This window comes from Chinchilla lanigera, unplaced genomic scaffold (assembly GCF_000276665.1).
Source record: "Chinchilla lanigera isolate Chin_1 unplaced genomic scaffold, ChiLan1.0 scaffold00137, whole genome shotgun sequence".
NCBI lineage: Eukaryota > Metazoa > Chordata > Mammalia > Rodentia > Chinchillidae > Chinchilla > Chinchilla lanigera.
This window is the reverse complement of record NW_004955538.1, coordinates 2,460,772-2,486,697: the sequence shown is the minus strand read 5'-3', so window position 1 is coordinate 2,486,697 and position 25,926 is coordinate 2,460,772. Positions and strand designations below refer to the sequence as shown.

At 48.3% G+C, this 25,926-nt stretch overlaps 1 protein-coding gene across 11 annotated transcripts in view; it reads right to left on the bottom strand.

The window, feature by feature from the left end:
- The window catches only part of Klc1 (kinesin light chain 1), a 40,908-nt gene extending 16,701 nt beyond the window's left edge, over nucleotides 1–24,207 (bottom strand). For 9 of the 11 annotated variants that reach the window (XR_001232088.1, XR_001232089.1, XM_005410800.1 and 6 more), the window contains exons 1-10: nucleotides 15,667–15,928; nucleotides 13,560–13,790; nucleotides 9,495–9,573; nucleotides 8,819–9,044; nucleotides 6,338–6,425; nucleotides 5,654–5,755; nucleotides 3,600–3,773; nucleotides 3,385–3,484; nucleotides 1,345–1,394; nucleotides 1,187–1,254 (exon numbers count right to left, since the gene is read on the bottom strand). Coding sequence is in view for 9 of the 11 variants with exons in the window: in XM_005410800.1 (XP_005410857.1) it covers nucleotides 1,187–1,254; nucleotides 1,345–1,394; nucleotides 3,385–3,484; nucleotides 3,600–3,773; nucleotides 5,654–5,755; nucleotides 6,338–6,425; nucleotides 8,819–9,044; nucleotides 9,495–9,573; nucleotides 13,560–13,790; nucleotides 15,667–15,927 (1,379 nt within the window). In the remaining 2 variants the exon portion in view is untranslated. Of the gene's footprint in view, nucleotides 1–1,186; nucleotides 1,255–1,344; nucleotides 1,395–3,384; nucleotides 3,485–3,599; nucleotides 3,774–5,653; nucleotides 5,756–6,337; nucleotides 6,426–8,818; nucleotides 9,045–9,494; nucleotides 9,574–13,559; nucleotides 13,791–15,666; nucleotides 15,929–16,082; nucleotides 16,099–24,070 lie in introns of those variants that run through there. The other 2 variants (XM_005410798.2, XM_013507851.1) reach the window with 2 other exon arrangements.
- Nucleotides 24,208–25,926: the final 1,719 nt, after the last annotated feature.

The following is a 25,926-nucleotide window of genomic DNA, read 5'->3' as shown; positions in this document are numbered from 1 at the left end:
GCAGGCTGTAACTCCCCATAATCTTTGTATTCTGCTTTCCTGTTTTTCTTCCCCACTGTGCAAGCTACATCAGTGCCAGCAATCTACGGCACAGTGGCCAAGCCACAGTTTGCGGCCATTTGCTCTCGCATGGGAACTATGAGAGAGTGTTGTCGAGAGCCTGAGCTCGTGCAGCCCCACCACCCCATGTGTCAGACCCCTCAGGGCCCACAGCAGGCAGCTGCTATGGTCATCCAGGGGCTGGCCACAGAAGCGTGTGGCTGTCTGCTGTGTGGTCAGCACCCCCATAGCCAGAGCTCAGCCTGTGCAGGATGGGATGAGGGCCGGTGGCCATAGCGCTGCACATCCGAGCCTGGAGGCCTGGTCTCAGGAGATGAAGACGGCACGCACAGGGAAGAGGAGCTAGAGCCGAGGGAGTGTGGCTGCAGCCCTGATAGGGAGTCTTCCATGAGGCTAGAGATCAATGCTGAGACCCTGTAGCGCTACCACTGTACAGGACTTGCAGAGATGCTTTATTCTGTCACTAACAACAAGCACTTCAGGTTCCAAAATAAAGAAGCCACTTTCGCATCTCTGAGACAAGTGTGTAGCAGCGGAGAAAGACGTCCACTCTCTGTCTTAGGGTAACTGTGACAGGGCTCCCGGGGGAGAGGTGTACTGACTCCACACCAGGGCCCAGTGAGCTTTCTTGAGACAGGTGAGTGCTGCTCAGACAGGGCCGCAGCAGCGGTGGGGATGGGGCGTGCAGGGGAGCAAAGGCTCTGGGCTCAAGCACAAGGGCAGGCCACAGTGGGACTCAGACTCACCCCCAGAGCTGCTATGGGGGTGTGGCGGGGGTCAGCACTGCCCACATGGCCAGGAAAGCTTGCTACACGGTGGCCTCTCAAACTGCCCCCTCCAGCCACACTATGTGCCACATGCCTGCCCTGCGGCGCTGTGTGGCTGCCTGGGGGGCTGTTTTCCATATGAAGGGTCTCTTTTCCTCAGCCAGAACTCCTGCTGCTGCAGTGCAGACTGTGTGTGCTGACCCATTTCCACAGGCACTGGGCTCTCCTGCTGCAGGATTCAAGGGAAATATGGAACTGTGCACCCACACACTAAGAAGTTTGTACATCTGTCCTTTCCTAGCCTACCCCATGGACCTATCCCCTTCCCTCGCTTTGGGTTTTAAGCCAGACAGACCTACCTATCCACTTTGCAGGCTTTGTACCAGCCACCGTACTCTCCAAAGGACGTCCCATCCTTCTGCTTTCCCTAAAGTATGACAGATAATTTCAAATCAGTGATCGTCTTGAATCCCGGGCATCCAATTTAGAAAATCCCCAAAAACAGTTACAGCCTTACTTTGCACTCTTCTCTTTCTTCAGCATGCATCCAAATGGGCTTATTTTCGTCTAAGGAAGAAAAAATAACATTATAAATTGAAGACAGACAGCTCACTGGTCAAGTGCTGTGAGGTCTCAGCAACTGCAAGGTCTGGTTTGGTTTTTTTAAGGCCCTTCTTAGTCACTTCTCTCAACCGGGCAGGTCAGGTTGGAGCTGAAAAGGCCCCATGAGGAGGAGGGCGGGGCTGCCGCTCACACATCATCGCACTGCAGCCTCAAGATGCAGCCTGCAGGTGCCTGGCTAGCGGGGGCACCTGGGCGAACCAACCTGACACAGCCCAGCCCATAGCAAACTGCTCACAGAACACCTGCTAAGTACTCAGAGTTTGAGCAACTTCATATTCAACAAAAATCTAACAGATTAGTAAGATCTGGGAGCAAAAGTAGAAAGATACAAATCACTATTTCTTTAAAGTCTTAACCTAGAGAACATTAATACATCCCACTGGACAACCAACAGATCAATGCCATGTGGGAAAACAAATTTTTTTACGATACTAAGGATTTGCATAGAAAACTGCTTTTAACTAGAACCCAATTAACTGAGCTTCACACACTATCTGGAGCAGGAAGGAGCTACAAAATCAGAAGAAAACCAGTGTACCCCGTGAGAATGTTCTAGAAGCACTGGGAGCTGGCCTGATACTCCATGCAGTCAGCAAAGCTCTGCAGCTGGGTAAGGCAGGGCGCACCCTCTGCAGACTGTAACACACAGGCATGGCACTGCCCTGCTACAGCTGTGTCAGGCAGCCTCCCAGTGGTGAGCCGCGGTGTTCTTGTTCTTGGTCTTGTGGACAGAGATTTACCGCTCCACTTAGCAGCACGTAAACAAAGTGCATTTAGGGAGTATGTTTCCAAAATGGCTTCTGGAAACTATCAAAAACTTAACTTCTTCTGGCCCCAGACCCACGCTGCATGTCCTGGACAATGTCCTCAAGGTTGTCCCGGATGCCAAGAAGGAACCACCTATTCCTACCACTGTCGACTTCTCCCTGTGCCAAACCTTATAGGCAGGCAACCCTCATGAGGTAACCAGCCCCAATTGGACATGCAACCTGGGTGTCTAGAAAAATGGCAGAATGCTCTAGAATTTGGTTTCTTTTTTTTTTGGTACTGGGAATCAAACTCAGGACCTTGCAGTTGCCAGACACATGCTTTGTGCCGCTGAGCTATATCCCCGGCCCAGTGTCATTACTCTGATAACCACAGCAGGCACCTTGGGCCACAAGGGAGCAGGACAAACCCATACAGGAGGGCAAGTCCCGGGATTCTTTTTCTAGGGATGTAATACACCCCGCCAATAAAATGCCTCAGTGAATCAAATATATAGGTGTGTGAATGAACCAGAACAGCCCTTTCCTTCCATATGCTAAGGTTTCCCGCAGACCAGTATCAATTGTCCTCAGTCTGAATGCCTCTGTAACACATGATAAAGGAAAATAAGCACACAGATATTTTTCTCGAACAATTTAAATTCTGTGGATATAACTGTGAATTAAGCACCTACAATCTTTGAAGGAACACAATGGCGACATGACCATAGCTCTAAGACAAACAACTCAGAGGTGTGGGCCAAGGGAGGGGTTTGCACTTTTGCCTGAGCCACTGGGGGCTGGCACACCTGGAGAAGCCCTGGGTTACCGCACAGTCCAGGGTGCTGCTCTGGAGCTGGGGGTGTAGGCTGCTCCTGAAGCACGCACATATGAGACAGCACAGGAGAGGTGTCACAGGGTCCTCCTCAACAAAGCTGGCAGCAATACCAGGGACAGGGCATGCAGGACACACTCTTCTCACCAACACCGAAGAAGTGAAGAGCAAGCAGGCAAGTGAACATGCGGCCTGTGCCATGTCCTCTCTGCCAAGCACCACTGAGGAAACTGTGCCAACTTCCGCCTAGAAAGCTGATGTGAAGACTTGGGTCTCGCCCACTTCACGCTGAAACCCCTTTGGAACATACCACACAACTGCATCTGCCTGGAAGCAGGAGTGTATTCCTTACCATCCACAGAACCGAACTCCCGCTCATGTGCTCGGGTGAGAATCTCTTTGTACAGTGTTTCTGCTTGCTTGAACTTTCCTTGTTTCAGATAGCAGGATGCCTGAAAATAAAATAAAGGATTTAATGTCCACTACACAAATAAAACACGCATGTCTCTCTGCAGTGAGCAGCAGAATGCCGGGAAGCACTGCGATCCCAGCACGGCCCCTGCGTACCAGGTTGTTCTTGGTCTTGGCCACGTTGGGGTCATCAGGGCCCAGTTTTGTCTGGTAGATCTCCAGGGCCCTTTGGTAGTAATATTCCACCTCTTCATACTTGCCCTGGTTCTGGCACAGTAAGGCCAAGTTATTCAACTGCTTGGCAACATCAGGGTGATCCTTTCCCAGGACCTGGGAATAAACACCAGAAATCAGAAACACTGACTTACGTTACCATGGCCACCTCCTATCAGAAGGCTCCTTCTAAAACACACACAGGACTGCACTCCACGACCTGGCTCAAAGGGTCTCCATGCTACACAATGACAAAATGAACCAGAATCTACTCCTCCTCCTTCCGTGTGAGCATGTGTGTGCATGTGTGTGTGTGTGTGTGTGTGTGCATATGTGTGTGTGTTACTTGGGATTCACACTATGCTACAACTCCAGCTTTTTTTTTTTTTGAGACAGACTCTAAGTTGCTGAATTGGGCAGGCAGGATCAAATAACCCAGATCTATCTCCTTCACCCTTTACTGCCCAACCCTACACATTAAAACACAAGTCCAGGGGGGCTGGGGATTTAGCTCAGCGGCAAAAGCGCCTGCCTGGCAAGCGTAAGGTCGTGAGTTCAGTTCCCGGTACCAGAGAAAAAAAAAAAAAAACACAAGCCCAGGAGTGAAGCACTTTGTCCGCCCTCCCCAACACAACCTCACATCCTCGCTAGGATGGTCCCGACAGGGAGGCGTGGACAGACACCTGCACACCCTGACCACAGACACTGTCCTCTCAGGCCCGCCCCTTGCACACGCAGCTCAGCGAGGCGCACTGCCCTGTATGCTCCCCTCCACATGCCCCATCTCCCTGCCAAGGCAATGCTGGCCTCAGTCCCTGTTAGACTCTGGCCTTCCCTGGGAAGCCAAGGGAAGCCCACAGCCTGAGGTGCCTGTGCCGTCTGCTCTGCCCCGCCGGACGTCCCCTGTGGTCACCAAGCCGATCTAACAGACGGAGCTCCCAGGGAGGACTAAGCAGCAGGCTCTGGACAAATGAAGGAGCAAGTATGTGAACAAATTTTGCAGGGTCTTTTCCCTTTTTGCAGACAAGGCCTCACTAAGTAGCCCAGGCTGCTCTCCAAGTCCTGGGCTCAATGATCTTCCTGCTCCAGCCCCTTGAGCAGCAGAACTACTGGCGAGCTGCATGCCTGCAGGTCATCTTACTGTGCTCATAATCTCTGACACTTCTGTGTTCTCCCTGATTTCAGACCCAGCCCACTCAAATTTGACCATTTTACTTTATAAATATTATGTGGATGACCTACCATATTTCAGGATGAGCTCCTTTCATCTTCTAACTCCTCGCCATAACATCAACAACATCAAGTAATCAACCTCTCAATATCACAGATAAACAATCACAAAAAATGGCAAATTAAACTACGGCCCTAAGTCACTCGTGCATGTGCCTGTCCCACCTAAGCCTGTCTCCCAGTGCTGGGAGACAGCCAAGTCACAATGTTTCAACATCTGCTTACCACAGAGACAGCAGATGCTATTAAAATATACATGACACTGATGCACTGACAGCTCTGAGTTAATCTTTAGTTGTGAAAATAATTACTTATTTTTTTCTTTTGAGACAGGATCCTTTTCCTTTTAACCCAGGCTGGCTTCCGCCTCGTGGTCATCCTCCCACCTAAGCCTCCCGAGTGCTGGGATTACAGGCATGCCCCAGCACACCCGGCTCATTTCTTAACTTTGATAAAGCATGTGTGGTAAACTTATTTTTAAATAATGACATGCATCTTCCTTACTGACAAACACACACCCCTGTCATGTCGTTGTCCCCAGCAACGTCGTTTCTGGACAAAAGCAAGAGCTGTGGGACTCCACACCAAGGAATATGCCATCCTGAACACATGCTGCCTTAACACGGGTCCCTTAACACACACTGCCTTAACACCCAACTTTGTTTGGGGCGCAGTCCACCTTTGAGAACCAGCTACTTTCAGTAAATGCTTAGCGATGGCATCACAGTGCTCACCTTTCAAAATGCTAAATCTCTGCTATTCCGTACCTTCTCTCTGATCTCCAGGGCTCTCTTACACAGCGGCTCCGCCTCTTTGTACTTCCCGCGCTTACCGTACAGAACCGCGAGGTTGTTCAGAGTCGCTGCCACCTGCCAACACAGAGGCCACAGCAGCATGAGACGTTCCCACGGGCAGCTGCACACTGCTGACCCACAGTCACCAGTGCGCACTGCAGCGCTTGTCACTGGATAAGAAGGTGACTTCAGGTCAAAGGACCAGCGCAGCTCCCTGCAAAGTGAATCCCCCAGCAGTGCTGTACACCAAGTTCTAAAACTAAACAAATCAGCATCAACATGATCATGATTTTTAAAATTTCCCTGGAAGCCAATCAAAAGAGAGCTCTGTGCAAATCGGACCAGATTTTTATAAAAAGACAATGCAAATTCCCAACAAACCAATCTAGAAAATGACATGCAGTCTGATTTGGGATCAAAGGGGGCAGCTGGTGGTCCATTCGAGGTGTGGCTCTCACAGGTCAGGAGTGACTGAAGCAGTGAGCAGCAGAGCTGCAGCCCAAGGCGGTCACTGCCCGCAGGCAGAGCCCTACCTGTGCCAGCTGAGAGCAGGTGGCTGTCAGGCCCTCCCTGTTAAATGTGACACTGAGATGAAGTGGGCAAGAATATACTGGGGAAAATAAAATGTAAAAGACTGAAAGAGCCAAGTATACAAACCGCAGGATGGTCCTTGCCCAGAGTTTTCTCACGGATGGCCAAGGCATCATTCAGTAGATTAGCTGCATCTTTGTATTTGTTCTGGTCCCTAAATTGAGAAACACACAGTGAGTATGAAGCTGCAGATGACTAACCCCAACCTGTCCGTCCACTAGCACCAGGGGCTAAGCCCAGAGTCTCACATGTGGGAAGCACATGCCCTAACACTAAGCTCCACCCAGCCTCCAAAATCTTCGGTGTAACTTTGGAGCTATAAAAATACAGGATAGGCCCCATTATTAAATTTTTTTTTTTGTACCGGAAATTGAACTCGGGACCTTGCACTTGCCTGGCAGGCGCCTGTGCTGCTGAGCTATATCCCCGGCCCCTAGGCCCTATTATTAAAAAACAGAACAGGCCCGTGCGTGGAAGGAAAGGCTGGAAGGCAATCACCCAGGAATGCCTGCCAAGGTGAGCTGGGGGCCAGCCGCCCCAGTTCTGCACTTGGCCTCCCATGGAGAACACAGGACAGCGCTGCTGCCGCACAGCAGTGGGCAGGGAAGGAGCCCAGAACCCAAGGAGCTCACACCTGGCAGCAGACGGCCCAGATCAGAGTCTGAAAGGCCCTGCTAGCAGCAGTGACCCTGGGCTAAACTCAAGAAAAGCAGGCACCCAGCCAGACCCGATCAGTCAGGGCCCCGGTGTAGGGGGATTTAAGCCTACCAGGAAGGGAAGTGCAGATATAAAACAAAAATCAATGTAATGCTGTACGCATTACAGTCCAAAGAGAAAAATGAGCAAGACATGAGGAAATCAGTCAACACAGACGACCACAATGCAGACTCAAACAGGAACAAGACGCAGGCCCCACGCATCCACCACCAAGAAGAGTGTGACACCAACGGTGCCTGGGGAGTGCACGCTGCAGCAGGGGCGTGAGCGTGCCAAGCCTGAAAGCAGCTCAGCAGCACTGGCCAGGGCTCACGCAACAGCCTCTCTAAACAAGTGCCAGCCTGGCAAGCACAAGGCCCTGAGTTCAACTCCCGGTACCAAAACAAAACAAAAACAGAAACAACCCCTCTTAAGGAATTATCCTAAAAAATCCTAAACTGCTAGGCATAGTGGTGTACGCCCACGATCCCAGCACTCAGGAGGCTGAGGCAGGAGGATTACTACCAGTTCAAAGCCAGCCTAGGCTACTAATGAGCTCAAGGCTAACCCGAACTACATGGCGAAACCCTGGCTCAAAAAGAAAAAACAAAAAAATTCAAAGCTGGGCACAGTAATAGCAAACCCAGCATTCTGGGAGGCTGAGACAGGAGGATCACAAGTTTGAGCCCAGCCTGAGCAATTCAGCAACTTAGCAAGATCCTGACTCAAAACAAAAAAATAAAAAATGGGCTGGGATGTAGCTCAGTGCAAAGACCCTGGGTTCAATACCTAGTACTACCAAAAGAGGAAAAACTCTTACAGGAAGCACCCATAGAGGTGGAGTATCACTGCGTGTCTCCTCGGCAGCCCAGGCCAACCTCCTCTCCTCCCCCCATCCCCACCCTGCTGTCCTCAGCCAGCGCACACCGGCTGCCCTGTCTCCAGGGCCAGTTCTGTTCCACCCACATAGCTCAAAGCCCATGCACCCCAGCGACCTTCTGCAGAGATGACAGGTCAGAGAAGGCAAGAGGGGCAAAGGGCAAGTGGAATCCTGGATTTCAAAAGCAGAGCGTGCTGAGCCCTGGGAAGGTAGGAAAGATGACAAGCAAAGTAGGGAAGCCAATCCAGGTCCAAGAAAGCTGGCACAGTCTCAGGGAAAAAGTCAAAACTTCTTGCTAAATGCCTTCTAGAAGGTACGTGCAGCCCCCCGAGAAAGGCTGGTGTGCAGCTGGGCATGGAGCTGAGGGTAGAGTACTTGCCTAGCTAGCACACATTAGGTCCTGGGCTCCACCCCTGGGGGAAAAGGTGGCAGGGAGGGAGGGAAGGCTGACCCAGGTGGCTAAAGCAGCACTTGCTCCTGTACAGTGAGATTCTTACCACAGAGTGGCTAAGTACTGCTCTGGATTTAACCCCTGGATATCTGAGCAGAAATGAATGATAAAAGTGGAAAGTACATAGTTTATACAGATTTATAAAACATAGTTTACATTGGGCAGGATGGTACACAACTGTAATCCCAGCTACTCAGGAGGCTGAAGCAGGAAGACTACAAATTCAAGGTCAGGCTAGGCAACATAGCAAGCTCCTATCTCAAAATAAATATTTTATGAAGAGACAGGGATGTAGCCCAGCGGTGGAGTGGTAGAGCACTTGCCTACCATGTTTGAAGCCCTGGGCTTAATCCCCAGTACTGCAAAACACATACTACACACACACACATACACACACACACACACATTCCCTCTCTCTCTTTCTCTCTCTTTCTCTCTCTCTCTCTCTCTCAATCTTTCAGGGGCAAGCATCTTAAAAGTTGTCTCCAGGTACAATTCAGTAGAGAAACAAAGGACTAGCCTGTACACCAGGGCCAGGATGTTGAGCATGGTTGCCACATCAGGGTGGTCATGGCCAGAAGTCTTCTCCAGGTCCTCCAGGGCCTGCTTACAGAGAGGAACAGCCACTTCATAGCGCCCTTGAGAAGCATACTGGATCACCAGGTTGTGGAGGGTGCGCAGCCGCGCGGGGATCTCGTAGCCGCCCTGCTGGGCAGCGGCAGCCGCACTGCTGTGCTGCTGCTGGACTGCGGAGAGAAGGTACACTTCAGAGGGGTGGTCAGCACGGCTGTGCAGATGGCCCTGGTCCAAGCAGCCCCTCTGTCAGTTCAGTCTTTCCTAAGGACCCCTGGGTGTGCTGGGGAAGAGTAAGGGACCAGAAGGGATGGAGACCTGTCCGCAGGCAGTGGCAGAAACTTCTCTGGAGCAAGAGTGACTCTGACCTCTTCCACACCTGCAGGGATCTGCAGGCCACATCTGCACTGTACATGCCATTTACCAGGCTCCACCCTCCACACTGCTATATCCACACACACACACACACACACACACACACACACACACACACACACAAATTTCCCACTGCCTGGGAAACAAAGGTGCCCCCACTGTGCTCAGGCCCCCGTGCAGCAGGCTCTGCACCAAGGCTCCCACTAACTGTGACAAACATTAGCAACAGCCCGCAGTACTGCACTCACTTCCTTGGCCCGGCTCATCCTCGTCATTTGGGAACAGGTCGTCCAAGGGCTCCTTGGCAGAATCAGTGTCTTTGTCTTCCTAAAAGAGAGACCCAGAACATCTTCATCCTCCACCCTACACATCGTGCCTGCAAATTCTTAACATAAAACACACCTTAACTCGAAACCTTAGAATAGACTGCCAGTTTGTAAGATCAAGTTTAGGATCATCCAATGTGGCTTCTCCACCAGTTTATTTGTTTTTGTTTGTTTGTTTGTTTTGTTTTTCTCCGGTACCGGGAACCGAACTCACGACCTTGCGCTTGCCAGGCAGGCGCTTTGCCGCTGAGCTAAATCCCCAGCCCCTCATTATTCTTTATTAAACTGGTGGAGGGGCTGGGGATTTAGCTCAGCGGGCAAAGCGCCTGCCTGGCAAGTGCAAGGTCGTGAGTTCGGTTCCCGGTACCGGAGAAAAACAAAAAAAAAAAAAGAGTAATGAAACCCTCACTAGATGAGAATCCACAATACATAAACGCAGAACACAGACCACAAGTGTATCTCTACATTGTGCTTCTCCACCTGTGTTCTAAGGCTCCCACTAACTGTGACAGAGAGGCACAGCCACTTCATAGCGCCCTTGCGAAGCATACTGGATCACCAGGTTGTGGAGTGTTCTAAGGCTCAAGCTCAGCAGGGGAAGCCTTCCTTGAAGTGAAATCTTTCGGTGCACCTCTGATCACCATGGAAATGGAGGGCTGGGCACCCTGCCACAACACTCTCCACTGTAGGAGCCCTAGGAGCAGCCAGAACCCCAAGAGCACCATCACACTGTAATTCATGCCTCCCCACAGACTGCTGCTTGGTACAAGAGGTGAGAACAGGGATAACACAGGGCAGGAGACAAACAGCTCAACCAGCTAAGACATCAGCATGGTTGAGGGACACACAGACACTCTCTGCCTCTATAGGGGACAATATGTAAGTGTACGGTTTTTTTTTCCCCCAGTACTGGGTAGTGAACCCAGGGCCTTCTCACTGGGCTACATCCTCAATCTTTTTTTTTTTTTTTAATTTTGGTACCAGGAATCGAACTCAGGACCTTGTGCTTGCCAGGCAGGCGCTGTGCCACTGAGCTATGTCCCCAGCTTATTTTTTATTTTGACACATGGTCTCACCAAGTCACCTAGGCTGGCCTCAAATTTGCAATCCTCCTGCGTCAGCCCCAGAACACTGGGACTACAGGTGTGTACCACCAGGCCCACGTACACATCACTTTAGAACATTCCCTCCAGAGCACACAGTCTGAACATTAGACAAACCCAAACTGAGGAATGACAGCTACAGTAACCAGCCTGTGTTCATCAAAGACACCAATGTCACAGAACACTGAAGAGACAGGGCAGCTGGGTGCAATATGCAATCTGAACTGGATCTCCAGAGAGTAAAGAAAAGCTGTGAAGGACATTGCTGAGACAATTAACAAAACGAGGATCTAGATTGTGGTGGTGGGAGTATGCCATGCCCTGTTAAATTCCCTGTGTCTGCGCCAGGCTGGGCTTCCATGGAGAACCCCCTCCTGGGAGCCAGGCCTGGCAGAGGAAGGGGAGAGGCACTGCCCATGCCTCCTGCTCAGAGCCCGGGGAAAGGAAACAAGACTCAGAAGGAGGCAGAGTTAGCCTCAAGGCCTGAGGCTCTCTCAAAGTCAGACAGATATTTCACAATAAAAAGCTCAGCCACACATGGTAGCACATGCCTGTAATCCTAGCACTCCCAGAGGCTGAGAGAGGAGAACTGCACATTTGAATCAGACTGTGCAATTTATAACTTAGGAAGACCCAGCCTCAAAAAAAAACAAAGGCAGAGGGGAGCAACTAATGGAGATGTAGCTCAGTGGGAAAGCCTTGAGTCCCAATTTCCAGTACTGGAAAATAAATAAATGCAAGAAAAAGACAAGTAAGTACTTGAAGGGGCTCTGATTTTGTGAAGACAGCGCTCCTGTCCAGTGGCACCAACATGTCCAAATGCTCTTAGCCCACAGTGACCTAAGTCAAAACATCAGGGCCACCTGACATGGAGGCCACGTGAGGCAGCCACAGGGGAGCCTAATCGCTCGGTGCTATCACCTGACTGGACCCCAAGGAAATACGTGGCTCAGACCGGGCTCCACAGGACAGTAAGCCATCTGGAGACAGAGCTTCAGGAGGGGATCGGGGTTAGAAACATCAGAGGGTGGAGCCTCACGATGGTCTTCAGGTCCTCACAACAACACAGAGGGCTCACTCCCCACCATGTGAGGGCACAGCACGAGGTGGCCACCCGAAGCCAGCAGAGCGCACTCACAGAACCAACCCCGCCGGTCCCTCATCCAGCGCTCAAGCTCCAGAACTGAGAGGAAACAAGGGGGCCGAGGCACTCGCCACCGGGCGGCAGTGCAGGGTGGTGGTGCCGCACGGGGCTTCCGAGCAGACGTAGAGGGGACTGCGCTGGCCCACGGACTGCATCTGTGCACACGCCTGACCCTAGGAGGCAGAACAGTCAGCCTGAACCCGACTGTGGGACCCTGGACCAGAGCCTAGGACAGAGGTGGCCACTGCTGGAAGGACTGGCAAAGTCCCAATGAAGTCCGCTTCAACCAACGGTAATGCAGCAATGCTAATGTCTTAATTCCAAGAAACATTCCATGGTTATGTCAGATGTTACTATGAGGGAAAACAGGGCGAAGGGTATATGGGAAGCGTCTTCACTTCTGTTTCGCTTTTCTATCAATCTAAAATTATTCCAGCCGGGTGTGATGGTGCACGCCTGCAATCTCAGCACTCGGGAGGCTGAGGCAGGAGGACTGTTGTGAGTTCAAGGCCAGCCTGGGCTACAAAGTGAGCTCACAGACGGCCTGAACTGCACAGTGAGACACTGCCTCAAAAAGACCAAAAAGGCCAGGTGTGGTGGCACATGCCTGCAATCTCAGCACTCGGGAGACTAAGGCAGCAGGATCGCTGCGAGTTCAAGACCAGCATGGGCTACAAAGTGAGCTCAAGGCCAGCCTGAACTGCGTAAGGAGACCCTGTCTCAAAAAAGAAAAAAAAGAAAAAAAAAAATTTATTCCAAATGAATGAATAAAAATTGTTCCAAAATTATGAAAAGTTTATTTAAAAAAGAAGCTAACAGTGGTGCCACACGCCTGTAACCCCAGCACTCGGGTTGTGGGCAGGAAGGCTGAAAATCTGAATGTGCCTAGGCAACTTAGCAAGACCCTGTCGCAAGAGAAAAATAAAACAAAGCCCCAGTACGAGAGAATCAGCAAGAGAGAGCCAGACAGCGAGACAGCAAGAGAATCAGGGTGGAAGGGAGAGAGGGAGGGAGGATGGGAGGGAGGGAGGATGGGAGGGAGAGAGGGAGAGAGGGAAAGAGGGAGGACAGGAGGGAGGGAAGAAGGGTGGGAGGAAGGCAAGCAAGCTAATGGAATTAAAAAATAAATGGTGGATGAAAACAATTGAGATAAGGATGAACAACCCAAAAAACCTAACAGAAAAAGAAAAAAACCAAAAAAAAAAGAGATGTCTTTTTGGGGCTGGGGATTTAGCTCAGCGGCAAAGTGCCTGCCTGGCAAGCACAAGGTCGCGAGTTCGGTTCCCGGTACCGGAGAAAAACCAAAAAAAAAAAAAGAAAAAGAAAAACCAAGACCCCGTCAGACCCCCAACACACCAGCAGCAGAAAGGTAAGCCAGCAAGGGAAGCTAAGGAGGCACATGAGAGACAAAGGAGAACCTGATGCTCCCTGAGGACAACAGAGTATAGCACAAGATGTGGAGCCCATGGGTGCCAGGAGCTGCAGCAGGTGACCAGGCCAGGGACGCAGCAGTGGCCAGCAGGGCGGCCACTCTGCACAGTAGGGAAGGGGAGGGCACTCGAGGGACAGCCCCTGCTTTCACAAAGCTCCTTCCCACATTCTGACCACTGCCCTAGGACATAGGAGAGCACACGGCACAGAGAACTGCCGGGCCCTGCCCCGGCCTCCACTCCACTGCCCACGCTGACCGGCCGGCCACAGGGCAGTGCAGGCAGCTCCGCAGGCGCAGCAAGAACTCACCGAGGGGGAGATGTCATCGTCGTATTTCTTCAGCTGGTTCATGAACTCCAAGTGTTTCTTCTCCTCCTCCAGCTGTGCCACTGACTGCTCGCTCTTCTGTAACTTTTGCTGTGTGTTGGCCAGCTCATCCCGCAGCCACTGATTCTCCTGGCACAGACGACGAACCTGCGCACGCAGTTTCTGCTTCTCCGACTCCACGGCATTCAAGTGATTTGACAAAGCCATCATCACCTGGAGAGACAGACATTTAAATGTAAATGCCACCCAGCAAGGGGCTCACAGCTCCAGCGCCCATGCACACACGGACATCTTCCCCGTGGCGTGCATGCGGACAACCAGCCATCTACCCCGCCATCACCCCCCGCCAGGGCTACTCTCACTCAGGACATCCACGAAAACGACCTCTGCACGTGAGGGCAGCACAAGGCCAAGCAGTGAACTAGTCCACTCTTTTGACATTCTACCTAACTTCCCACACGGCCTTTGCATGGAGGTACATGTGCACACACGTGTCGCCAAAGGCAGGCAGGCAGGGGCAGTGGCAACATGGGAAGCGCAGGCACGCCACCTCCCACCGCAGGAAGGGAAGGAAGAAGGCCCTGTGGCTACCACAAAGCCCAGAAGGCACCAGCCGCAGCTTGTGGCCCTGTCATGGGGCACACCGGAGGACAGTGAGGGCTGTGAGGGTGGAAGGTGAGGAAGCCACCCAGCTGCATCCCTTCCGTTGTGGATCCGTGCTCCCCTCTCAGGACACAGGGACTCTTCCCACCGCCACGTGCCAAACCGAAGCTCCGGACTGGGGGGTTTTGCTTCCATATCTTATAAAACTCATCATCTGTCAAGCCGAAAACGGAAGCCCAGCTTCATATCACCTGTCAACAACAAAGCTTGGGGAGCAGTAGGCTCATAATATCCAAGCAGTGCTAAGGGTCTACAACCACCACCTGGATACCTGGATGGGCTGGGATGAAGAGCCCTGAGAGGGGATCCAGGTGCTCCCTTCCTCTACAAAGGCAAACCGGTGAAGCAGCTCTTTCTTTACCTCATCCACTCACTGCATGAGCAGGAAACAAGAAGCCAAGTCTCTGTGGACTGAATTTGACCTAAGATTTATTCAGGGGAGCAAGACCCAGACATTTCCACTGTTCTCTCTACATCAAACACGACAGAAACATAAAACAATCTGGCCCTGGGGACTGTGGTGCCGCCCCTGTCACCCCATATCCCCCAAGCCACTTCCTCAGGCAAAGGTGCTACACAGAAGGCGGCAGCACAGCCAGGGGGCAGGAAAGAGCTCTCCTGGAAGTGAAATTCTAGGCAGGGGGCCAGGGATACAGCTCAGCGGCACAAGCACCTGCCTGGCAAGCATAAGGTCCTGAATTCGATTCCCAGTACAAAAGAAAAGAGAAGAGAAACCCTAGGCAGCAACTCCTCTTCCCCATCCCAGCACATAGTCCCGTGGCTGCCGCAGGGGCTCCCTCCTGGACCAAGACACTCCCAGTATGCAGTGCAGAGGGGCAAGAGCCTGAAAGCCCTGACGACCTGGCAGGCCCAAAGCCAGCACAGCCTCCCTTGGAACTCATGGGGGCGGTAGGGCAAATTCAACCCTAAATGATACACAGCATACCTCTATTGAAAATTTAGGCTGGGGGCACTGGCACAACCCTGTAATCCCAACTATTCAGGAAGCTAAGGCACAAATTCAAGCCCAGCTTGGTCAATTTAGCAAGACCCTTGAAATAACATTTTGTTTTAAAATTTTAAATCAGTAAAATTAATTAATTAAAAAATCTGGAAAAAAAAAATCTGGTCATGTAGCTCAATCCAAAATCTCTGGGTTCAGTCCCACAAGAAGAATAATAAATTATGGCAGGCGTGGTGGCACACACCTGTAATCCTAGCAGTCAGGGGGCTGAGGCAGGAGGATCACCATGTGTTTGAGGTCAGCCTGGGCAACACAGTGAGCTCAAGGCTAGCCTAAACTGCACAGTGAGACCCTGTCTCAACCAAAAGCGATGAAGTAAATAAACAGTAGCCACTTAGCAGCTGACACGCCCCCAGGTGAGGGCTGCTCCCCTCCGCTCAGGCACACACTCCTCTCACGCACCTGTGCCTCACTCAGGCCGAGCTCCAGCATCTCCAGGGACTTCCGGATCATGTTGGACTTCTCCTCCACCAGGTTGCTCTCGTCATCCTTCTTCAAGCACTTCAGCGTCTCCAGCAAACTCTGTAGGATGGAGTTGTGCTCATTCTTCAGAGCCTCCAGCCCCTGGATTACCTGCTTTGTCTTGGAAATGATTTCATCCTGTGTGAGTTTCTCCAACTTGTCTTCCTTTATGTACACCATGGTGGACATGTTGTCATACATTCTAGAACACAAAAAGAAAAGAATCAGACATCTTTCAGGCTTCATTTCTGTCACATCCTCAGACAGCCAACATTTGTAAACACTTTTAAATTACATTTTATACGTGAATAATACATAGAATTATAATTTGCGATCTTAAATATTAAATTCTGTACTGTTTCTGTTTTTCCTTTGCACACTCATTGAATCATATTTCTGGTTTATGTCTGAATTCTTTTTAATAAAAGTAACTAAAACTAATGCCAAAGATTAAGAGCAGCATAACATCCAAATGGCACTCCCAAAATACACAACCTCAGGGAACATTCTCTTAATGTTTGCAAGCTTTATTTACTCAGTGAAATGCAAAAAGAACACTAAATCTGTGATGGCTTTAACCTTAATTGTGCTGACCTGGCTGGCCTGAAATCCCACAGGGTTAATAAAGCACACTCATGAGTGTGTCGGGGCGGGTCATGGAGGTGTGACCTGGGGGACTACACATGGTCCCTGGCCCCTTTCACTATGGCACTGTTCCCCTGCTCTGCTTCCCAGGTGCCATGAACTAAACATCTTTGTTACACCACACCCTTCCGCCATGTTTCTGCCTTGGATCCAACCAACTGTGGACTGAATCCCCTGACACCATAAGCCAAAGCAAACCTCTTCCTTAACTTGAGGATGATGGGTATTGTGTTCCAGCAATGAGAAAGCTAATACACAATTCTCAGTAACATATTTAAGCAGACAAAGCCTTGGGAAGTGGTCATGCAGCTGAAAGAAGGAAAAAAAAAATCCAGAGGAGACATACAACAACAGTAAAAGGAGAGAGCCAGACCTGTAAGACACAGGCTGAGCTACTCAGTAACAGTGCACAGACAAAGACCCAAGAAGACATAGCCAATGGGTACAACAGGTATTCGCTTTCCCAGCTGAAAATCATCAAAGGTAGGACTTACATGAAAAAAAAATTTTTAAAGGTAGACTTACCAATAGAGGAAGCCTAAATAAAAAGTCCACTTAAGTTATTTAAAGAAATCAGAGATTGAGGTGTAACTCAGTATAGCACTATAACATTTGCCTAGCTATGTATTAGACCTTGGGGTCCGTTCCCATCACTACACACATGCACGCACGTGCATGCGCACACACACAATACAGAGAAATCAATCTGAAATCCTTAAGAAACATACAACAGTACTGGTTGACGACAATCAGACATCCTTGTTAAAACTCTAAGGATCAACAAAAACACACAATACATCTCAACAAATGAAAGGAAAAAAGAACAGCCCCTTAAGGTACTTTTGTTGCTTACTCTTAAAAAAATTTGTGAAGTCAGGCATGGTGCACCTGTGATCCTGTTAATCAAGAAACTGAGGAAGGAAGATGATTTGAGTTTAAAGTCAGGAGTTTAAGGCCAGTCTAGATAACCTAGTGGGCCCTCATCGCAAAAAAACAACAAAAAAAAAGAGAAAGGTAATACTCCTACCCTCACTATATACTAAATTCCAGACTGATTAAAAGAGTAAACGTGGGGGTGTGTTTGTTTGTGGTGCTCAAGATGGAACCCTGGTCCTCAAACACACTAGCAGGCTACAGTCTACCACTGACCTACATCCCCAGGCCTGAAAGTATTTTTAAAAAAAGAAGAACTCACAAGAAACAGGCAAAAGTTTATATGTGAATAAAAGCAATAGCAGAACACTGTAAAAAAAAAAAAAAAAAAATGACTAGAATGAACTTAAAAATAAGAAATTTATCATGTTTGGTGCAGAAAGTGAACACATTTCTTAGTGAAAGACTTTTTTTTGCAGCCCATCACAGTGAAGAATTCAAAAGCACACAAACTCTGATCTCAAAGGTTAAAGGGCAAGTAATTTCTGAGAAGTAAAATTTACTGTGAGTCTAAGTCAACTCACACATCCTACTTTGTCAGCCTAAGAGCTACACTGTCCCCACTCTTTTCCAGCTCTTACAGTGTGCAGAGCCCCAGATGCCTTGGTGGAACAAGGAATTCGCCAGAACTATGCCAAGAGATTGCTCAGCAAACAGCTTCATCTTCATCTTCCATTTCTCTGCCACACTACGACTAGCCGTTTCGCCAAGGCGCTCGGGTTCATTTTACAGGAGAATGATGTCAGCATCTAAAATTGGACTCAGAGCCAGGCATGGTGACACATGCCTGAATCTCAGCACTCAGGAGGCTGAGGCAGGAGGATTGCTCTGAGTTCAAGGCCAGCCTGGGCTACAAAATGAGTTGAAGACCAGCCTGAACTACATAGTGAGACCCTACCTCAAAAGGACAAAAAAAAACTGGACTCAGTCTTCCGGCCCCCCAAACCTGTAACACTGGCCTAGCCATGAGGAAACAGCAGACAACCGGCCATGGTGGCGCACACCTATAATCCCAGCACTCGGGAGGCTGAGGCAGGAGGATCTCTGCGAGTTCAAGAGTAGCCTGGACTACAAAGTGAGCTCAAGGCCAGCCTGAACTGCATAGCAAAACCCTGTCTCAAAAAGACAAAAAACTTTGAAGATATCAATATGTAATACAACAAGCATTGTTAATTCCCTACCACTTTGTTTGTAACTCCGTACTGTCTATACTGTTCCTTTGCTATTTTGTAAAACGTTGTCTGTCTGTTAATATTTTCCTCCTTTTATTTTTAAAATTAAAAAAAAAAAAAACAGCAGACAGACCCATACTGAAGGACACACTACAGAAGTCCTGACCAACACTTCTCAAAACTGTCACAGTCACTGTAATGACTAAATGTGTAATCCTCCTAAACAGTTGGAATGTTGAGGGGAGAGGGGTATTTTTGAGAAAGGATCTCACTATGGAACCCAGGCTGGCCTTGAACTTGCAATCTTCCTGCCTCAGCCTCCCAAGTGCTAGGATTATAGGTGTGCAATACCATGCCCTGTCTCTACGTGGGATCTTAATGTCCCCCAAAGACCATGTGTTAGAGGATTCCATCAAGCTTGGCACTAGGAGGTGGTGGTGGAAACCTCAAGAGGTGGGGCCTAGGAGAAGGCTACAACCACTGACAGGCCTGGCCGCCCACTCCGCTCTCACCCTGCCCATGCAGTGAAAAGTTCACTTCACTTTGTACTGCCCACGCCGTGCATTCCCTGCCACAGGCTCGCACGTGGGACCGTCAGACCATGGACCAAAACCTCAATAGTGCAAGCCAGAGGCACGTTTCTGTTTCTGAGTATCTTAGTTCCTTCTCAGAGTGAAAGCTAACTGACACATCTGTCAAATTCTTGTTTTTGTTTTTGTTTTGGTGCCAGCAATCGAACTCAGGACCTTGAGCTTGCTAGGTAGGCACTGTGCCACCCTATATCTCCTGCTCCACATCCCCCAAATTCACATGTTCAAATTCCAACCCAAAGCCAGGCATGGTGGCTCATGCCTATAATTCCAGCACTCCAGAGGCTGAGGCAGGAGGATCAGGCAGGAGGATGGTTTTGAGTTTGAAGCCAGCCTGCTACACAATGAGTTTAAGGCCAACCTGAGCTACAAAGCGAGACCTTGTCTAAAAACAAAACAGAACAAAACAAATATATAAATAAATCAAAATTTAAAAGTGTACCTACACACAAAGAACACCAAAAAAAGTGCCACTTGCTATAAACAAAACAGAAAAGTATACACAGAATACAATACTAGGAATTCAGGGGTCTAGGAGTTTAGCTCAGTGGTGGAGCCTGTGAGCACGTGCCAGGCCCTGGGTCAACCCCTGCACAACTGAAAAAGAGATAGAAAGGGTAAGGGAGGCGGAGTGAGAGGGGGAGGGAGGGAGAAAGAGAGAGGGAGACAGAGGGAGACAGAGAAGGAATTCATTATTTTTGGCAATTTAGTTTTTAGATCATTTTCACAAATACACTGCTTTATTGAGATGACAATAAGGTTTCTAGATAGTTTAGTCAACAATCTTTAAAAAAAAATTGTTACAATTTTCACTTACAGTGCAGAAGCAGAGACAGACGAATTCACATACGCTTACTACCCAGATAGAAACCGAGTCCAAGCTCCCTAACCAAGTGTCCCACCACTTCAGGAACTACACTGGGCTGTGTAAATGCACGCATGCAAACACACACACAATGATCCTGACAGCTCACCAACAGGGAAAAAGCAGTAATAAAACGCTTTTCACCAACCCTCAAATACAGAAAGGAGTTGACACTCTGGCCACACTAAAAATAGGCCAACCTAATACTGAGCCAAAAATAGAACCACTGAGTACACTGAATTTTTTGTTTGGTTTTGCGTTCTGCAATGAGGGCTCATCATGTCGCACAGGCTGACCTCAAACCCTGGGCTCAAGCAACCCTCTGGCCTTAGTCACTTGGATACCTGGGTCATGGGCGTGCACCACTACCCCCCACCACTGAATTTTTATTAGGCACATAATCAAACCAAAATTGTTTGGACTCTAAAAACTGGGATCTAAAGATTAGAATCTTCAAAGATGCCTCCTGCCCTGGGCAGTGGTGAGCATCTGTAATTCCAGCTACTCTGGAAATTAAGGCAAGAGGATCACAAGTTCAAGACCAGCCTGGAAAACTTAACAAGACTCAAGGGCCAGAGACCTAGCTCAGTGCTCCTGGGGTTCAATCTCCAGTATCTCAAAAAAAAATTAAATATAAAACAAAATTAAAACCTAGGAATTAACCAAGGAAGTAAAAGACCTGTACAATGAGAATTACATCACTCTGAAAAAGGAGATCAGGGAGGATGTCAGAAAATGGAAGTTGTCCCATGCTTTTGGATAGGCAGAATCAACATAGTCAAGATCGCCATACTTCCAAAACTGACATACATTTAATGCAAATCCCAATCAAAATTTAAACAGCATTCCTCACAGACCTAAAGAAAACAACCCTAAAATTTATATGGAGCTGGGTGTGATAGGGCACATCTGTAATCCCAGCACTCAGAAGCCTCAGGCAGGAGGACTGCTATGAGTTCCAGGCCAGCCTGTACTATATAGCAAAATCCTGTCTCAAAAAGGAGAAAAAAAAAAAAAAAGCCGGGCGTGGTGGCTCACGCCTGTAATCCCAGCACTCAGGAGCTGAGGGAGGAGGATCGTTGAGAGTTCAAGGCCAGCCTAGGCTATGAAGTGAGCTCAAGGCCAGCCTGAACTGCATAGCATAGGTGGCACACTCCTGTAATACCCTGTCTCAAAAAGACAAAAAAAAAAAAAGGGACAGAAGAGCAAAACAATCCTAGGTAACAAAAGCAAAGCAGGAGGCATCAAAATCCCAGATCTGAAGTTATATTACAAAGCTACAGTGATAAAAACAGCATGGTTCTGTCACAGAAACAGACATGTAACTCAGTGGAACAGAACAAAGGAAGCAGAAACAACCCTAGGCACACTCAACTGTTTGACCCTTGACAAAGGGCAACAAAAATATGCACTAAAGAAAAGGCAGCCTCTTCAGTAAATAGTGCTGGAAAACTGGATCTCCACATGCAGAAGACTGAGCCTAGACCCATATACTGCACTGTGTACTAAACTAAAACCAAAATAGATCAAAGATCTAAATGTTAAAACAGAAACATTCTGCTGGAAGATAAAACAGGTAAAACTCCTGAAGTCATAGGCAAGGACTTTCTGGCACAAGAAATAATACTGAGAATCAATAATGTGATGTGGGATCACATCAAAGTAAAAAGCTTCTGCACAGCTAAAGAAACAACCAATAGAATGAACAGACAACCCACAGAATGGGAGAAAAATTTTGCCAGCTATTTCTCAGAGGACTAACATCTAGAATACATAAAGAATTCAAAAAAATTAGACCCCTGAAATAAAAGACCTAATCAAAAAATGGGACAAAAATGAAGACACTTCTCAGAAATACAAATGGACAATAAATATAAAAAAATGTTCAAGACTGCCAGCCATTAGAAAAATGCAAATTAAAACAACACTGAGATATCATCTTACTCTAGAAAGAATGCCCATCATCAAGAAATAAAAGTACAACAACAAAGGCTGGCAAGGCTGGGGGTAGGTGAAAGTGTAAACTATTATAACCACTAGAGAAACCAGTATGAAGATTCCTCAAAAATTAAAAATAGAGCTGAGTGTGGTAGCGCACTCCTGTAATCCCAGCACTCTGGAGGCTGAGGCAGGAAGATCACTGCAAGTTCAAGACCAGCCTGGGGTACAAAGTGAGCTCAAGGCCAGCCTGAACTGCATAGCGAGACCTTATCTCTAAAAGACAAAAAAAAAAATTTAAATAGAAATCCCAATTGCCCCTTTTAGGCATTTTTCCAGAAGAGTTAAAGTCATATGATAGTGATGCATGCACATCTATGTTTAGCAGCACAATTTATCATAGGTCAATCTTGGAAATGGCCTGTATGTCCACCAACAGATGAATGGATAGAGAAAAGGTGATGTTTATACACAATGGAGCAATGCACTGCTACAAAGATAGATAAATTCAAGGTATTCAGAGGTAAACGAGAGGCACCTCAAGACCATAATATTAGTGAAATAGGTAAGGCACGTAAGTTGAAATACTGCATAGTTTCCCTTATATGACAAACCCAAAACATAATAAAAAACAAAATAGCCGGGCATGGTGGCACATACCTGTAATCCCAGCACTCGGGAGGCTGAGGCAGAAGGATCACTGCACGGTTGAGACCAGCCTGGGCTACAAGGTGAGCTCAAGGCCAGCCTGAACTGCACAGTGAGACCCTGTCTCAAAAAGACCAAAACAAAAGAACAAAATAAAAGATAGATAATAGGAAGTAGAGAGATCTTTTTCAAACGGGAAAGGGAAAAAGATGGAGTGCAGAGGAATAGAAGGAAAGAAGATGAGAAAAAGTACAAAAAAGGAAATACAGCTTTTGCAAATGGAAAGGGCACCAAAAGTTGGGAAAGCAGGGAGGGATGAGAGGGGTGGATGAAAAACAAATTAAGATGTGCTAAGTACATGTACCAGTCCCCACAGTAAATGTGATCATTACACACTGCAAATATGTACTAATGAAAAAAGAATCAGTGTAAAAGCCAGGCACGGTGGCACATCTACAATCCTAGCACTTAGAGGCGGCTGAGGCAGGAGGATCACTGAGAGTTTGGGGCCCTCCTGGGCTACACAGTGAGTTCAATGCCAGTCTGAACTACATAGCGAGAGCCTGTCTCAAAATAAATACACACATACATACGTACGTACGTACACCAGAAGCACTGTAAGGCTACGAGTCTTGCTAAATGGTTGAGCTCTTACTTAGCATGTTTGAGGACCTGGGTTTCACCCCACAGCTAAAGAGACAGAGACAGAGAGGGCGTGCCTGTATCCTGGGCACAAGGTTCATCTCCACAGCTTCCCAAAGGAGCCCTTATAAGAGCTGAAAGTACTGACTCATTTCTACCCGTCACAGAGAACCTTCGGTTTAATCTCCTCCTCTAATCTAACCTAACCTAATGCTTTTATTTCCTCTGCCAAACTTGAATGATGAAGATGAACTGAACAGAGCAATCTCTGCTGGCCAAAAAACCCTCAAAAAGTCAAATGTTGCACATATTTGCATGTAACAGCAGGTATTCGGAATGTGTTTCCCTAGTAAACATCACACACTACTGGACAGAACAGAAGTATTTGTTTGCCTTCAGGATTCTGTTGTAGGCAGGCTTTCAAAACCAGGGCGAAGGGGCCGGGCATATAGCTCAGCAGCACAACAGCCTGCTAGCAAGCACAAGATCCTCAGTTCAATTCCTGGCACCAAAAAACAAAAAACAAAACAAAACAAAAAAAACATGAGGCCAGACTCCCTCCCTCAAGTGGGACTGTCTGGAAACTGGCCATCACTCCTGCCCCAGCTCTGTGATCACCTACCCTCCCCACCTGCCTCTATTTTTTTTTTTCCCCCGGTCTTTTTGCGACAGGGTCTCACTACGCAGTTCAGGCTGGCCTTGAACTCACTTTGTAGCCCAGGCTGGTCTCGAACTCACAGTGATCCTCCTGCCTCAGCCTCCCGAGTGCTGGGATTATAGGCATGCGCCACCACGCCCAGCTCCCACCTGCCTCTAGATGTGCCAATCTCCCCTCAGAGCACTCAGCGTGCTCCTAGAAATCCAAAGAGAACTGTCTAGAACCACAGCTGCACCTGACAAAAGAGACTTACCAGAAGCCTGCTTTCATGACCAGCTATCAGCTGCTTTCCCTACCCGGCAGAGGGCCCAGGACTGCCTCAGGAACACTGGCCCTCTCCTCAGAGGCAACTTCAGGGACAAGACACACAAGGAAGAGGACTAGGTAAAAATGCAGGCGAACATGCTTTTTCCTAAAGTAAGAGTGAGTCAGCGCTAAGGACGCAAACATCTCTATCACAACAGTCTCCTCGGTGAGCAAGGAGAAAGGAATGGGCAACAGGGTCTGACTGCATGACCAGAAGCAGAGAGGCCACTGCAGAACTTGGACCAGGAGAGTTCCTGGTTAGGTGCAGAAAAGGCCAACAGATTAACCCCAAGCCTAACTTTATGTGTGGAAGTGTTAATCAATGAAATAATTTTCTTTCCTGATAAAGAAAGACGATTACACAAAACATTTTTAAAAATCAGTTCTCGGGCTGGGGATTTAGCTCAGCAGCACAGTGCCTGCCTGGCAAGCATGAGGTTGTGAGTTCAATTCCCAGGACCGGAAAAAAATAAAAATTAAAAAAAATCAGTTCTCTGAGCAACTACTCTGAAGATAATATGCAATTAACCATTGTTACTCTGTTATCTAGTTTTGAAAGTTTGTTTCATTGTTTTTATTGTTTTTTCCTCCTTAAAATAAAAAAATAAAAGTAAAAATCAGTTCTCTCAGGGCAGAACTGTGATGCTCTTTGCCCTCTATACCTAAAGCCTCCCTCAAGAGTATACACTCAAGCCAGGCGTGGTGGCGCATGCTTGTAATCCCAGCACTCAGGAGGCTGAGGCAGGAGAATCTTGCAAGTTTGAGGCCAGCCTGGGCTACAGTGTGAGCTCAAGGCCACCCTGAACTGCATAGCGAAACCCTGTCTCAAAAATAAGAGAAAATAAATAAAAATAAATAAATAAACTGCTGACTTATTGAAAGGCACATCCAAAAAAAGCAAAAAGTTGAGCGACAGGTTGGGAAAAAAAATACTTGCAACACACACAGCTAGCAAAGGACTTGCCTCCAAGATATGTATATAAAAAAAAAAAATCCTCCTACACTCAATAATAAAAAGAAAACCCAATTCTTTTCTTATTTTACACTCTTACTTTATAAGACATTTATTTTGTTTCATCTTATTATGGTGCTTTTGCCTTGTTTTGGGCAAAACCCAGAGCCTCACAAACACCAGGCAGGCACGCCATCACTGCACCACAAGGCCTGCCCTCCAGATTCATGGTGGCTCTTGAGTCCGAGCCTGAAAGGTTCGCGGTGGGTCATCACAGCTGCCGAGGGCCTGGTGCTGCATCATGTTCACATGCAGATGGCATCAAGGGGTGAACCTAAAAGCTTTAAGTGGGCAAAAGCCTTGAACAGAGAGATACCTCCCAAAAGCTGGTACACAACAGGCCAGCAAGCACGTAAGTGCTCACCACACATCCACAGGGTGGCTAAGACAACCAAAACAACATAGGCTGCAGAGGATGTGGAGCCTCCAGAACACACACAGCTGGAGGGCACACAAAACGCACAACCACTCTGGCAAACTGACAGCTCCTTTAATCATCTCTTCCTCTGAGCAACTCCGCTTGTGGTATGGACCCAGAGAAATGAACAGGGATGGTCAGCCTTGCCGAGTAGGAGCAGCCCTGGGTGCAGATTCACACAGAACAGTACTGGGAGGAGAAATGCCGCGGATGCACACACCAACGTGAGTGCATTTCAAGCAGGGTTCTAGACAAAAAAAGCTAGATGGAAAAATACATGGTATGTAATCTTATTTATATGAAACTCCAGAGGAGGAAAACTAACCTCTGGTTAGACCAACAACTGACAAGATGGACAAAGGTACTCTCTAGG